Consider the following 15865-nt stretch of genomic DNA (forward strand, 5'->3'; position numbering starts at 1 on the left):
ATGAAAACAATACAGTTATTTTAGACAGTTTGTATGTATGAATTCACAGGAGGAACATGGTGATCTGACTGATCAGCCAGACACATGCATAATATTTAAGTTAGTTTAGTAATACAACCACTTCCCACTTTGATGCCAGCGCTTCTCTGCCATTAATGATGATTTAAGGATCCATGACATTTCTTTGAGAGATAAAGTACTACAGGTATGTAAGCATTTCAAGATAAACAGAGCTTCATCATTTGACCTTAACCAGATCCTTTTTTTATACCTGAGCAGCTGTCAGAAACAAATACAAAAGATAAATGTTGAATGATGTCATCCCTGTTATCAGGTTAAAAAAAGGTTCTTGAATTCTTAAAGGTTGTTGAGGCACTGACACAATGAGTGTGTTGCAGTGTTTATGGGTCGTAAACACATATCGTTACACTAACACTCCTTCAGCTCCCAACAAAATGAACTAGTAGCTATTTACTTTATGCAAAATATGAAGCAATCTGGTCATTTTTTTCTATACTCATTGCTAATATTATTTATGTACGTATTTACAGAATATACATGCACATATACATATATTATGCATATATATTTATTGCTGATTGTGAATTAATAATAAATAATGTTACAAATCACTAGCAATATTATTTTCATTATTTTTGATGCAATATTGTCTACTTTATGGTTTATACATAGTATTTTATATTGAATTGGAGCTTATAAGATGCAATACCAATTGTGTTCTGATGGCCATTGTCTTCACATTTTAAAGCAATGTGTAACCTTGAGTGTCATTGCTAATCTGCGCTTGTTGCTTAAAACTAACTCCACGCCGTCTGTGACCGAAACAGGACAGGAAACACGGGCCCACAGACTTATGACGAAACGCTATGTTGCAAAAAAATTTATTAACTGGATACAAAGTTTTAGAAACAAAAGTTACAACATTACAAAAATATTCAGAAATTGTTCATGAAACAGTAAACGATACAATCACTATCAAATTATTGTTTTTAAACTTTATTAACACATTTTCTTAGACCTCCTGCTGTTCTTATGGACATTTTGCTTGTATTGCTTTTTTGTTCTTTTCAAAACATGATTTATGTCAGTGTAAACATTAATTAACATGCTGCTTCCACATAATACATAAACTGAGAGGTTCAAGGATTAGATTTAGGCTGCAAGAGTATTTGGAGGTTTTCGCAGTGCTCACTGCCAGTTTGCAACTTGTTTGCATTTCCACACACTTGTACACACTCGCTCTTCTCTCTCCCTCTCACACACATTCAAGCACGTTGTTGAATTTCATTCTGTTAGTAAGTGACGCATCCCCTCGATGCTGGGGCGCTTCAACAATTCTGAGCAGAGAGTTATTGATTCTAGTTAATTTTTGTTAGGTTATGTGTTCATTAGTAGGTTAGTTTGTTAGTTTGTGGAGAGCTGTTCAACACTCTTCTTTTGGGTTAGTGAATTGTTTTGATGACTGTTGTTCATAGTAGGTCTGTCCAGTGGTATTGCTGGGCATGCTTTGATTTACTCAAAGTTTAGCAAAGAACAGCAAACAAAGACATTAGTAAGATGGACATTTACAGGATCAGGACTGTTAGTATCAGCACCAATCAGGAGTTAGCACTGAGGTGTGCTCAGTTTCTGTCTGACATCACCGCCCGAGCTGACAACAAGCCAGGCACTCACCTGCAGGTTGACCGCACTGAGCACGTACAAATGTAAAGGCTGACCTCTCTGAATCTGATCACAATCGTTTTTGCGATGATTGCTCGTAAGTGTGTGGTCAACCCAGTTTGATGTCAGCAGCTGTTCCCGCTTGTCTTTTCACCTTGAGCTTAATCGCTTTCTTTCCCTTTCCAAGTCCCGAAACCCTTCTTGACATGCTCAGTGCAACATTTTTCCCGACTTTAACGATTTATTTAAACTTCTAAAAGAAGGGATGCAAAATCATGCAAAGGAAGTATATGCGCTGCAGACCGCGGGCAGAAAGCAGAGGGTTAGTCAAGTTAGGGTTAGAAATGCCAGCCAACAGCATTCTCAATACAGGTTAGTAATCCTCCAACTGTTAGCACATATATTAGTACTGTTAGAGATTAGTGAGATACTGTTAGTACAACCCAGATGTGGGTAAAAATCTATTTACGCATAATTATTAGCATTTGCTGAAATTGGCTTCAGTGTGAAATGATAGGACTGCAGGCATCGGGACAACTTAATTAATGCCAGCGGGCATCGTTTAGAAAACTACAGACCATTAATTTCCAATGGCATCCTTGTGATCTAAATCAGCATAATAACTGCTACTTCAGTGAGGTTGTAACAAATGCTAAGAACCATTTGTAAATGTTGTTTTATCCCTTATCTGGTACATCCAGTGGCTAAAAGAATATAGGCCTGTTATTGAGTGTGCAGCTGTGAAAACAAAAACCACAGTAAAGCAGCTTTTAGCTTCAGGCCCGTTACAAATACATTTCATCTGACTGATAAGAGACACATGCAGACATATGTACAGGGTACATGCAAAGAAACACGTGCACTCACGTAGACACTCCCGTAACACACACACACACACACAAGTGTGATCAACTTTAGAGGTTTCCACACAAACAAAAACATACTGTGTGAATGGCACATTGGGAACTTGTCATTTTCACACAATTTAGCAGCTTTTTTTTTTTTTTTTTCAAATATCAGAGCTTTGCACAAATCTGTCAGAGTAAACTCCAGCTATGAAAAGACACAAAATAGAGTCTTGGTGAAACACTGCTCGCTTTGACTGAAGTATCTTATATAGGAAGAAACCATCAGAGGGTTAGAAAGAGTAGAGGTCACCGCACGCGTCACTGTTTTTGAACAGCAAAATAAAGTCAGAGAACGGGCCAGGACGCGCTTATTACTTACAAAAGAAAAAAAAACTGTATCAAATTATTCTGTACAACACCCATGAAATATCTCCCTGCTAAATCTGAGCACACTGATGTTGACCACGAAGCAACAAGTGAACTACTGTTTTCACTGATTTGCAAAAGCAGAAGTCATCTCTCAGTAGGGAAACACTGGAACACGGACTCGCTCTTCTGAAGGTGCAGGGCAGGGAAAATGGCACCATGTGGTCATCGCTGCAAGACAAGTCACAATAAAGGGAATTAGGATGGTATAGTGTAGTATAAAATAATATAGATATAGCGAATGATGGCATGATTACAAAGATATAGTTTTGTACTGGTTTGAAAAATATTGACAAATATTTCCTTTTCTACAAAAATCTTGAATAAAATCACCCGAGGGGCAGATTATGCTAATATGATTTGGTCACATGATCCAATTTGTGGTTTATCTCACCTCTTAACCATAATCATGAGAAAAGTACCATATAGCAAGCATAATAATAATGATAATAATAATAAATGTCAGTGATTAAGCACATAACTGATCTCCCACGTTCTATCTGGTCTTCATTTATCTGTCCTCTGTGCCAGCATAGAGGCTTAACACAAACACACAGAGACATACACTCACACAAAAGCATGACTGAGTCCATAAAAAACTGGCTCTGTATTTTATATTCATCGGCACTTATATAAGAAGTCACTGTGTACAACATAAAAGTGAATGTGGAGGAATAAAAGTCAGTGGTATAAATCTGTGGCTAGATCCTGTACCAGTCCATACGCAGCACAGTAGAGGGCAATGGAGCGAAGCCACCGGGAGTACAATGAAGTCCTGTCGAGCCCCCCCAACAATCTGCTTTTTCCATCGATGTAACTGGAGAAGAGCACACAACACAAAGCAGCAGAAAAAAGTGGGACACAACCCAACTGTCCTCACAAGATCCCCCAGGTACTGGTTGTTCTTTCATCTTTTTTTTTTTGTTTCTTTTTACTGCTTTATATTTAGTATCAGACACGGTGGACTGAAAAACACCCACTGTAAAAACATATGAGTCACTTAGGATAGGAGTCAGTAATATCAGTTATCTAAATGACTGAGTAATGCTATTAAATTTCCGTGTGACCTCCCTAGAGATGATAATGACGACAATCCAGTCTGTACACATAACCTGTCCTGCTGTTGGTTCCCTTCTGGATCCTCCCAGCATCCTGTGTGTCTCTGTCTGCAGCGCTGTGGATGAATCCACAGGGAGTACCTAAAAGGCAAAATACTGAGTCAAATGGACTTGTCTATATACTATATACTATGTATATACTTCATATATACTTCATATTAGATGTGACTCTAATATTAGAAGATCTAAGTTAAGGCTGGGACTATTTGACATTGCTCTTGGCAAATCAGTGCAAAAATAATGACTACAGCTTGTTCTCTGCAGATTAAAGACATATAGGGTAGGTTGCATCCTGCTGTATTGAGAGATGTATTGAGATTAAAAATAACTACAAGATTATTTTTCATATTCTATGGTAAACGAGTATACACCCTACAACCTACAAGACATATTCTCTATAATCTAGGCCCTCAACTGGAGGGATTAAAGGAGTTAGTGTTTGCCTAAAAACATAGATCTTATTAAAGGATTGGGAGGGATAGAGGGGGGTAAAAGTTGAATGCAACGGAAGAGCAGAATAATTGGAAATAAATTATCTATTTTTTTTTTCCTACCAGTGATCTCCGGGATCCACGTCCACCTGTCACCAAACGATAAGAAAAGATCGCTCCTTCTTCGCCTTTTTTTCTGCTTTCTTCGTCTTCCTCTACCAGGCTGACCGCAAGCCGATCAGACGGGAAAACAGGCGTCGTGTGTGTGCGCAGTGATTACGCCCGCACTGAAAGGCTGGTTGGATCGAGTGGCAGCACGCTACTAACACGAACCGCGGCTGTGCGTCCTCTCTATATGGCTGCCGAGCGGAGAGAAGCAGATGTGGGAGTGCCAACAACAGCTGCGCACTGACGGGAGTCCAGTCCACGGAAAATAGGATAAAGTGGAGTCGGAAGCCTCGGGACAAAGAACATGAGCGGAGGGTATTAATGAGAACAGTAACTTCTTTCACTCAGCGCGCAGACCTGAATTAATCGCTGGTCTCGGTCTCCAGCTGCTGCCACAGGTTTATGGTCTTTTGTATGCGCCCCCTTCATCCACCATCTGTGTTTCCCGGGCAACGAGAGGACTGCCTGCAGGCACCACCAGCAAGGCCTGCATGCAACCACCTCAAATCAAGGCACACTACAGTGCTATGATTCTGCTTACTGTAACATAACCAGTGGTTGATGTTTCTTCATTGTTAGGTGCTTTCTACACGTACACACGCATAATCTCACACCTCTTCTTTCGCCTGCTTTTCATTCACTCATCCAAACTGGTGTTTGAACAATATTTCTTATCTTCTCGGTGCTGTGATTCAACACATTCAATTTCAAATAGCGGGTACTCGACTAAAAATGCCAAGTTTACCAGTAAATCTCAGCAAATAATAAAAGCTCTTAAAAAAAACTGGACAATTGCCAACTAAATACTTTTTCAGACACCTAGCTATTATCTTGATTTTAGTTCATGAGCAAAAGAGCTCACATTAATCAGATTTAAGCGAGAAATTGCCACAAACGTAGTTTAATTTAGCCTTAATTTTCAGGTATTATTAATTAAAGGGCTTAATTATTTCAGAGCAAATCAATGGGAAAAATGGAAACAAGTTGTAAAAATCTCAAACTGGAACAACATTAGGCTGTGTGTTATCAATCATGAGCATAAAAGAGAATCCGATACAAGCTGTTAACCTCCGATAATTCTCAGAAAAAGAAATGAAAAGTTTCCATAAAACAAGAAGAACAAAACCGGTGAAGTGGTAAACGGATGAAACAAATAGTGTCTATCAAAGAGAAAAGCTTTAGAAAGAGGAACATATGTAGACGGGGACAAAGATCCTGACCCAAAGAATGTGGTTCTGCCAGGGGTTGGATCTCCTGGGCTGCCGGTGGAAGCGGGACACTGGCTTTTACTCTTGATTTTCCTGCCAACTAAATAAAATGCTGCTTTTCTGGATCAGGACCTGGAACATTCTTGACTGGCTGAGTTAATCAGCTGATCTCAGTTCAACTGGGCTGCATTCCACTTACTGAGGAGGAAGATTAGTCTGAGAGACCTGACAAGAAGCAAGAATGAGTTGCTTTCAAAACCACAGCAGTCACTTAAGCATTTAAATAAACTTAAAATTACATTATCTTTAAATTTAGAGTTTTCATGTTTGCTTTGTGTGTGTGTGTGTGTGTGGGGGGGGGGGGGGGGGGGGGGTGATGATCCTGTTTTCTGTTCTGTATGTCTCAGTTTTCCAGGTCATGGTAGACTAAGGAGCTTGGGGGGGAAAAAACTCACTGGACTTCTTTACGTTTCGTGAAAATGTTTCATCTCTCATCCAAGAGCTTCTTGGACTTTAAGTTTCATGAAGGAAACATCTTCATGAAACTTAAAGTCCAGTTGTTTTCTGTGCCTTTAGTTCCCTGATTGCTTTAGTTGGTGAAAGGTTTATTAATCTCCATTTTGCATTCCCATTCTCGTTTATCTTCTATCTCTTTGTCAAATTCATGTCTCAGTCCTGGTCTCAGTGCTGGTTATTTCCTGTCTTATTTTGATAGTCTCTCGTCGTGTGCTTTCGCTTTGATTCTACTCCCACACACTTATTATCTGTTATTAGTTTGAGCTGTCCTCTTACCTGTTGCTTGTACCCTTGTTATCCTTTGTGAGCAGATGTTGTCTCAGTCCTCTCTGAGCTGTGTCCTGGGTGCCTGCTTATCTTTGTGCTTTTGTTGGAGTGTAGCAATAAAGCTGTTTTTTCAGTTTTATGCCTTTTGTTCCCAGTCCTGCACTTTGGGTTCAATTACTGAGGCCACACAGCAAATCTTGATTTTTTTAAAAAGTCATTTACATGATAATCATAACGTTGATGATTCATTAAAACTGGGATGTTTAACGTTTGTTTGTTTGTTTGTTTGTTTTCACAGTGTAGGTTATTTGAATTGTGATCACACTTTAAACCCACTGCATAGCTGTCAGTATAAAGCTGCCTAGTACGTCACTAAGAAAGGGTATTTACATTTCATTAATTCGACCTTGGTATCCACTTGATAAAACCCCCATCCAGCTGGAGGCGCCAGCTTGCGCGCTCACAGATGTTTGGCCTTCCTGAGTCGCCGTACCACTGCATGTACCTCGCTGCCCCAGCCGTGCGCGCACTGGCGCGATTAGTATCATGGAAAGGAACAAACTGTGAAGCATCGCTGAATGTGACGTTATCCATGCATCAGCCAGCTCCGTCGGCTCTCTCGGGTCTGTGCCGAGTCACCGACTGTCTTTACCTGAGTAATGCCCGAGCGGCCGGTGATCCCCGCCAGGTGACTGGCTGCGGGATAACCTGCATCATCAACGTCACTGAGAAAAAGGGCAGCGTCTCGCCCCCTCCAGGGGTGGAGTACTTCCACATCCCGGTCTCTGATACCCCGGTCTCTCGACTCAGCGATCACTTTGACGAGGTGGCGGATAAAATCCAGGTTACAGCGGAGAGCAGCGGCCGCACGCTGGTGCACTGCAACGCCGGGGTGAGCCGCTCCGCAGCCCTGTGCATGGCTTACCTAATGAAGCACCGCGGCGTGAGCCTCCTAGAGGCCCACGGCTGGGTCAGGACCTGTCGCCCTGTCGTGAGACCCAATAACGGGTTCTGGAAACAGCTCATCCAGTATGAGGGCGGGCTTCGTGGTTGCAACTCTGTCCGCATGGTGTCCTCATCCATGGGAGAGATACCTGACATTTATGAAGAGGAGGCCAGGAATATGATGCCACTGTGAGGGAAGCACGCTTCTTTGTGTGTGGTGGGAAAGTGGGACATAATTTCACAATGATCTGCAGTGTGCTGGCCTTAACTGTAAAATCCTGTGCAGCCTTGAAAGGAAGCATAAACAGTGAATGCGTTCCCTCCAGGCCCTCATAATAATGGGCAGTTGTGCAGAGTAACAGTGAGCTACTGTATAATTTATGCCTGCCGTGGTTTTCCCATGGTGCATTTGGCCACCTCTTGCTTGATTATGTGAGATTTTTGGTGAGCTCAGGAACCGCTTGCAGATATAAACCCTCCATCATTCTGCAAAATGCTCAAACATCCAGTGAGAGTGAGATTTACCACAACACGTTTGTCATGAATGGGAGCTCTAAAGATAGGCTTGTAGTAGGCTTCTACTCAATGTGACTAAATGCTGCTCCACTGTCTGTTAATGATAAATGTTGTGGTATGTTGTTTTACCACAACATTTATCTGAAAAATTACAGGATGTCATATTAAAGGATTCAAAGTTTATAAAATACAACAGAATAAATGAGTGATTGCTATTCTCATTGAGTTATTCCACATAAAATTAACCAAATCCCTCAATAAGGCAAATAGTATCATCTGAACTATTAAGTTCAGATGATACTGATCGAAGAAAAATGGCAGCCATGAAATTCTCTTGAGTCATAAGGAATCATTGCTGGAAGATGATCCTAGTATCAAAATCGTGGCTCAAAGAGTTGGCAGTTTGTCTTGTAACCGGAAGGTTGCCGGTTCGAGTCCCAGCTCAGACTGTCTCGGTCGTTGTGTCCTTGGGCAAGACACTTCACCTACCGCCTACTGGTGTTGGCCAGAGGGGCCGATGGCGCGATATGGCAGCCTCGCTTGTCAGTCTGCCCCAGGGCAGCTGTGGCTACAACTGTAGCTTGCCTCCACCAGTGAGTGAATGAATAGTGGTATTGTAAAGCGCTTTGAGGGCCCCGAAAAGCGCTATATAAATGCATTATTATTATTAAAATGTAAAGTTTACACATTGTACTTTTGGGGGGGGGAGATGAGTCATCAGAAAAACATCCAGGTTATCGGTTCTTGTTTCTGTTATTCTGCGTCACTGATTTGAAAATAGTTTGTTTGTGGTCTTGGATCTGAGCTTAAATACGTTTTTCAACTCTGAAAGTTTAATGTGGCCATCTCATGTATGTAAAGGGGAGGGATCAAAAGTGCTGGGAGACTCATGTCAGATATCAGATTATGTACTTTGAGACCCTGTAACTCAGAATGTTCATAATAACAATAATAATAATAATAATCTAGAAAGTTTATGCATGAAAAACAAAGTCAGCTGACTCTGAGGGCTCAGGTGGAAGCTCTGATTCAACACTCACTTTGCTTTTAAAAATGTTCAGAAACTCCAATAAACTCTTTGTATACTTTTTATGTGGATCAATTGTACATTTAGATAAAAGTTAAAGTCCTGCATTCACAGCGTTGCTAACTGAACTATTTAACATTAATGCTTTGATACTTTTTACTCTCAAAGTCAAAATAAGAGCTGTGACACTGAAGGCTGTTAACAAGTCCGACTCAACTGAGACAAGACAGTAGAAAAAGCATTTCTTTTCCAATAAGCATACAACTGAGCTGGCTCACCTCTCACCCTAATGAGCAAGAAAGCTTCTTTTTATTGTTCTTTGTGTTTTTATTTTTTAAATGGACAGTCACTCCTTACAACAGAGAAATAAAGTCTACATGGCCATGATGTTTTCTAGCTAATTACAGTGCTTCATTAAACAAAACAAAAAAAAGATAATTTCACTTAATTCTTTAATAAAAATATACATTTTCATACCATAATATGGGATTCCTTAAGTCAAAAGAAAACAGCTCTATTTCTTACACAATTAGCTTTACGTGCCCGCCACCTGCAACGAACAGCGAGGAAACTGAGGAAAACGGGTACAATATCTGAGCGACGCCACGGATCACAGTAAAACTCATTCACAACTTGGCACAAGTCTGTCATTTCTTTTAAACATAAACACACATCTGTTACAGAGTAAATGTGAAATCTTTATATTTAAGTGGTCATCCCCGAGACACACATGTAGTGGTACAACGTAAAAATATTCTTCTAAACCACAGACATGATGGATAGATTTCAGATCTTTAAACACCACTTTGAAAAAGACTGGTCGTCTCGACATACTGTCTGAAATAAGAGATTAGCATGCGCACCCAGTAAACCTAAGACAAGTCTCAATTTTTAAAAAGGAGTAGTCGGCCATCATACGGTTGCTCCCTTTATGCCACGAGTTTGCATCACAGCATTGACAGTACGTTCATCTCTGCATCCAACACAAACCTACAGCCAGCTTAGTGTTAATAAATATAGATTCCAGCCTTAAGCAGCGCATCGCTAATCGTGCACTTAAGTAGTCTTGAACAAATGGAAAAAAGTTCACGCGAACGCCCGCTTAGAAAGTCTTACAAACAAAAACGAAAAAAAAAAAGATGGTTTTAATTTTTTTTTTTTTTTTAAATTAACCATCAAAGTGTCTTTTTTAACTTTCAAATGTCAGATTCTGTTCTGCAATCAGTTTATCGTAAACATTGTAATATTGTACCGGTGCATCAATGAGCTGCTGCCCACATAGGGTGATTTAGCGTAGGTAGAACAGTTTAATAAGGAGCAACCTCTAATAACAAGTCTGGTAATGAAGTTATATTTGGGAAACTGCTATAAAACACTGTTTACACAATCACCACACACTAACTTTGTAGTCCTCATTGATTCTACATTCCACCTTAAAAGCAAAGATGTGCTTTCCGATATTTGTGCCAGGCTGTGGCTGTATTTAGCATGCAGATATGAGAGCAGTGACTTTTCCTTCTTCCATGGTTATATTTAAGCCATTACCTCCTTCTGGATTACGGTTGTTACAACATTCACATGGCCTACACTGCAGAGTCTGACCTCCAATATGACACTTTTACATCTTAATGAAATCTTGATGTATTTTTTAAACTCTAAAAGACATTTTTAACAACCGCAAATAAAAAGCACATTACAGTATTTTACAACGATTCAGATGGCTTATTTAAGAGTAAGGCTGGAATTTGCTACTTCAACATCCTGAGCAAGGACCTTTGTCAGGCCAAACTACAAGTGAAATAATGACACAAGTGCAAAAACGGCATGCCTATTTTACCTTCATTGCACTTCCCCCATTCCCTCAATAAGGCAAATCGTGTCACCTGCATAGTCATGCAATAAACATCTAAAAAGGTCCAAAATAGAAGAATGTTCATTTAACCCGAGGTGTAACCCAGAGTACTTCAGTAATATATCGAACACCGGTATCTGCACTCCTTCATTTCAAACAGCCAACAGCTGGCTTGAGATCAAATCTGAAAGAAAAGAAAGAATCGAAAAGTTACAACATTTCTTGAAAAGAGCCGCAGAGAAATGTATTTCTTTATAAAAGTCACTCACCTGCTGTTGCAATTTTTGGTATTCTGTGGACTTAGGTCGACGTGCGGCTCTGGATTGCTTTCCTTCCAAAACAAAGGCGATTATCTGGTGGCGAAAAAAAAGATCAGGCAAGTCTGGTTTGGACTGCTGTAAGATGTCTGATTTTCAAAATAAGGATAGTTAAGCTAGCCAATGTTAGAACTGAGTGTGCTACACATTAATGGACAACTAAGTTAAAAAAAAAAAAAAAAAAAGCTTTAGCTAATGTAAAAGTGGTTTTCAGCATTAAACCAGAACAGCTGGGAAATGTGTTTCTTTCCTTAAGCTCAGTGGAGAAATTTACACAACTCTCAACGTAATTGTTGTGTGTGTTCTACACAGGAAATGACCTGCGCCTCAAAAGGCAACCACAGGTGCCAAATATATTTTAGGCTCAAGGTTCAAGGTGCAGTTTATGTTAGTTTAAACACCAGAGTCAAACTTTAAAGTTAAATTAAAAAAAAAAATCTTTTTCTATGTGTGTATTTGGGTACAAGACTTGGGACATCAAGCCGGTCTAACAGCAAAAGTACCTTGCGCTTGTTGTGGTAAGTGATGTAGAGCACTGCCACCAGCACAGCTGCAGAAACGAGGTAGGCAAAGAAATGGCTGCTTTCCCCGTTTTCCATCATTTTGGATGGGTCGTATGGAACTTTCACCTCTTTTCTTTTAGTCTGCTCCACACCATCCTTTCCTTGCTCTTCGCCATTAGCATGGTTTGGTGTTTCCTCATTGTCATCTATCCCATCGTCCTCGTCTACATCACCTCCTTGGAATTCCTCCATGGTGCTCAATTCATCTTTAAGTTTCTCTGTGGATGTGCTTTCAATTGGCTTTTTTTTAGAATCGTTTTCTGTAGGAGCTTGGGCTTGTGGACTTACTTCTTCTTTGTCTTTGGTTTCAGGCTCCGCTTGGTTGGTTTGCCCATCTGTCTTATTGGGCAGCTTGTTTTTCCCTTGGGTTTGCGGACCAGAATCCTGTTTTCCATCGTGCTCATCATTTCCATCCTTCTGTTGTTTTTCAGTTTGATTCTGTGTATCTGTTTCAATTCCTGCGCTTTCCGGATTTTTCTCGACCGCCTTGGGCTGTTCAGCTGATGTACTCACACCCTTCGTAGGTGAGCTTAGTGACTCTTCAGGTTTTGATACGTTAGCCGCCTTTCCGGTGTGGTTACCAGACACGCTTGACTGAGATTGATCTGTTCCATTTGTATCTTTTACTGGTGGGCTTTTTGCATCTGGGGAGACTTCACCCTGTGCTGAATACAAAAACAAGAGCCTCAGTATTAATGGAATGTTAAATGTGTTAACTGGGATTTTGAATTAACTATTTATTACATTACATGCACATCTGCTTGTTTATCCTCACTACTTATTTCTTCCAGTGCAAACCTCTGAAATATTATTTAATCTATTTTTCTCTTCTCTCCCGATATCTTCGTAACATTTTTCTTGTCAGCTTCCTCCAAGTGATTACATTAAATGGGATTACTCAATTACATAATTGAATCATGTCTGCCATGAAAAAGATTGGCAGCAAAACATTCCAGAAATCAAAGGACAATATAGCAGACGTGGATAATACTAGACTGTGACAGTGACCACTGACACTTTGAGTACATTTGCTTACATATGTGACATACTGCGTAGACCTACTACTATAGGACTAATACACCAGTTATCAAGGCTGGATTACCCACTATGCAAAGCAAAAGGTCAGTGGGCTACAATATGTCAGCTGACCTCATTAATTTGTTAGGTTGACTACAAAATCATACAAAAACACAAAGATATAAGCAACACGCACTAGGAATCCAGTATTTTTTATCATCCTGATTTTCAACTGGGCCAATAATCAGCAGAGTGAACACTATATGCCATTAGTATTTGGTCACATGACTTGTGTGGATCAGTGGTGCAGACCATGATTAACAGATAAATAATGCTGAGATTTTTTTTACTAAAAGAATGTAGATCTGTACAATAAGTTATAATTCATGAGTAATTTTCTTAACATTATGCTACGGACAAAATGATCCAACAGTGTCCACAGTTTTATCCAGCAGGTTTGGAAATATATGTAGTAGAGACCAACTGATTTATTGGTGGGTCAATATTATCAGCCGATACTGGCACTCCACCTATCCTGTTATAAAGGTTGATTAAAGAAAGTAAAGAAGAAAAAGGTAGAAACACCCTTTAATCGTGTTAGGAGTCTTAATGTTGCATTGTTTGCCAACTAAAGGGCAGTCTACAACTTCCCTGTTGGCAACAGGTACCACAAAATCAACAAGCAACGTCAGGCAGAGCTTAGGCGAGTAAACAAATAAGTGCATAACAAATGTCAGGGAAATCTCTTTAAGTTTCATGTGTCTGAAAAATAAACTATATATATTGGCCAATATATCCGAATATTGTCGGGGTTTTTAAATCATAACCAAATATTGGTATGGATATATCGCCTGTGTCAGTTGGCCTCCAGTTGGGAGGAATTACGCCAGATTACGGTGAAAACCTTGTATGTGAATCCATATTTTGCTATATTCACTGTAAAGACAGGGAATATTATGCACAGATGTGTATAGTAGAGTACAGCACAAGTACACATTCCCCTGCAAGAGATCACAATAAGTTAATTATATCGCAAAAGTGAAGCGGTGAAGGAAAAGGAGACTGGATGAGCGCAATCCCTCCCAAGCTCTTAAGAAGCAGAAGGATATCCTATTCACGTAACACCTGTGAGCCAACCTGTTAAACCGGACCGACTGCTCAAGGAGGATGAGGAAAAAGTCAAGATTATTAAAATAACAGAAAAAGCTCAAATAAAAAACTAAACAGAATAAATAGCACCTATTATGCAATTAAAAATAAAAATAAAACATTAAAATTTACAGTTTTAAAAAATGTCAACACATTAACGTGGCAATATATACGAGTTTTTATTACTCATTTTATTGTTTTATTATTCTTTTTATTTATTTATTTCTACAGTGGTGTAAATCAGTCTATTCTCCTTTCTCCATTTAAAAAAAAGGACTGTTTTGACATATATCGTCTATCATCTTTATCAGGGATTGTGGGGAATTCCATAAGTGCTCAACCAACGCAGGCCTAAAGCCAAATAAAAACGCAAAAACAAAACTCGACTCACCTCCGATGGAGCTGAAACACAGGAATATTGCAGATATAGTGAGCAGCAGCAAAGCCGTCCTCATCGTGTCGGCTGTGTCCACACGCCAAAGAAACGCGACCCGAATCCGTCTAATTTCAGCTGCGTCTTCTCAGAGCTCACGACGCAATCCGAGCTGACAAACGCAGGCCGACAGGTTCAAGAGGTTTGACAGATCCGGCCTGCTTCCGTGTACGAGCTGGCATTTCTCTTCTTCTGCGATTGTAAACACGTGAGTGAAGTTTAGTGCCACCTAGAGGCTACATGCTTTTATAACAAGAACGTGCTGACGGAGAAAGCGTGGCGATTGTGGTTTCATTACTTTCACGTCCTTCTTATTGTGCAGTTTTATCATTTCAGCTGCCCAGCTCAGCCTGTGACACCGCTGAATCTCTAGAGCCCATCTATGGTAGTATACGGCACGAAATCATTATACTTTTGTATTTTTTGATTCAATATTATGATTTTATTTCGTCTCAGCTCACTACCAAAGTGGATCTGCTTGTTTAAGTTGGGTTTGCTTTTGTTTTGTTTTTTGTTTGTTTGTTTTTGCGGGGGTGGGGTAGTTGTGGGGCGAGATTTGACACGTTCAAATGAGGTGTTACAATAGAAAAACCTTTCAGTGTCATCAAACATGTGCACCTCGCCTTGCTTCTTTTGTTGGAAAGCCATATTAACAGACACTAACACTAATCTGTATTTCTCTCTCTTTTTTAAAGTCAATCCGTCTATTTTCTTCCACTTATCGAGTTCAGGGTCGCAGGGTGGGCGGGGCCAATCTTTTGTATGGCTAACACAGGCACAGAAAAGCATTCACATTCACACCTATGGGCAATTTTAAATGACCAATTAACCTAATCACATGCATGTCTTTAGACTGTTAGGGGAAGCCAGAGTACCGGGATGTAGATAACGTGCAAACTCTGTAAAGAAAGGCTTCACAGGACCTGTGGCTAACAGTGGTGACCATACAAGATACAGTTATTTTATATTTATTATTTTTATTTACTTATAGCTTCTTTTTTTTTCAGCTTACTTATAATCAATTATAATATCTTTGGTGCTTAAATTATGATAAAGACGTGTCACTATAGGTTAAGGGACAGTTTTTCATGTCCTGCTCCCAGTCATAGTGTCTCACCATTGTTGTAACAGAGAAAAGGAAAATCCCCCCGTTTCCTCCAAATATGCCTGCAGGTATTACTGTATTTAATTCCATATATGTATAAAGACAGGGATGTTCGAGGCAGCTCTGTCTTTACTCGACTTGGTTTAATTTAAAAGCTATGTGGAAACCACTAAAATTACACACATTACACAAATTTAGGGCACGCCTATTTGACCTCATGAAAAAAAAGTTGTGTTTATTATTCTCAATGTCTTTTATCCACCATAGAAGAAGAGA

At 39.8% G+C, this 15865-nt stretch overlaps 2 protein-coding genes and 1 long non-coding RNA gene across 3 annotated transcripts; 1 reads left to right on the plus strand and 2 right to left on the minus strand.

Moving 5' to 3' along the window:
- Nucleotides 1–2317: 2317 nt before the first annotated feature.
- LOC146656861 (uncharacterized) lies at nucleotides 2318–5111 on the minus strand. The gene is made up of 3 exons (XR_014914187.1): nucleotides 4630–5111; nucleotides 3672–4156; nucleotides 2318–3128 (listed from the first exon to the last, which is right to left on the minus strand). It is a non-coding gene; the product is annotated as an uncharacterized LOC146656861 (long non-coding RNA).
- Nucleotides 5112–7131: 2020 nt separating this feature from the next.
- Nucleotides 7132–9216, plus strand: LOC146656862 (dual specificity protein phosphatase 18-like). The gene has a single exon (XM_085424640.1). It carries the CDS (start codon nucleotides 7132–7134, stop codon nucleotides 7801–7803), a length of 672 nt encoding a protein of 223 aa, XP_085280766.1. The 3' UTR covers nucleotides 7804–9216.
- Nucleotides 9217–10296: 1080 nt separating this feature from the next.
- LOC146656863 (uncharacterized) lies at nucleotides 10297–14648 on the minus strand. The gene is made up of 4 exons (XM_085424639.1): nucleotides 14443–14648; nucleotides 11826–12550; nucleotides 11275–11358; nucleotides 10297–11189 (listed from the first exon to the last, which is right to left on the minus strand). Exons 1-4 carry the CDS (start codon nucleotides 14504–14506, stop codon nucleotides 11184–11186), a joined length of 879 nt encoding a protein of 292 aa, XP_085280765.1. The 5' UTR covers nucleotides 14507–14648; the 3' UTR covers nucleotides 10297–11183.
- Nucleotides 14649–15865: the final 1217 nt, after the last annotated feature.

Source organism: Rhamphochromis longiceps, linkage group LG12 (genome assembly GCF_057381845.1).
Source record: "Rhamphochromis longiceps isolate RC_006_pf linkage group LG12, R_longiceps_female_GT1.1, whole genome shotgun sequence".
Lineage (NCBI taxonomy): Eukaryota > Metazoa > Chordata > Actinopteri > Cichliformes > Cichlidae > Rhamphochromis > Rhamphochromis longiceps.

Excerpts from the sequence above, each read along its gene's own strand:
- LOC146656863 (XM_085424639.1), bottom strand. The coding sequence starts at position 14,506 with ATGAGGACGGCTTTGCTGCTGCTCACTATATCTGCAATATTCCTGTGT. Across the intron at positions 12,551-14,442 it reads GTGTTTCAGCTCCATCGGAG|CACAGGGTGAAGTCTCCCCA; the intron begins GTGAGTCGAGTT and ends TTTTGTATTCAG. Across the intron at positions 11,359-11,825 it reads CTTACCACAACAAGCGCAAG|ATAATCGCCTTTGTTTTGGA; the intron begins GTACTTTTGCTG and ends TTTCGCCACCAG.
- LOC146656862 (XM_085424640.1), top strand. The coding sequence starts at position 7,132 with ATGTTTGGCCTTCCTGAGTCGCCGTACCACTGCATGTACCTCGCTGCC.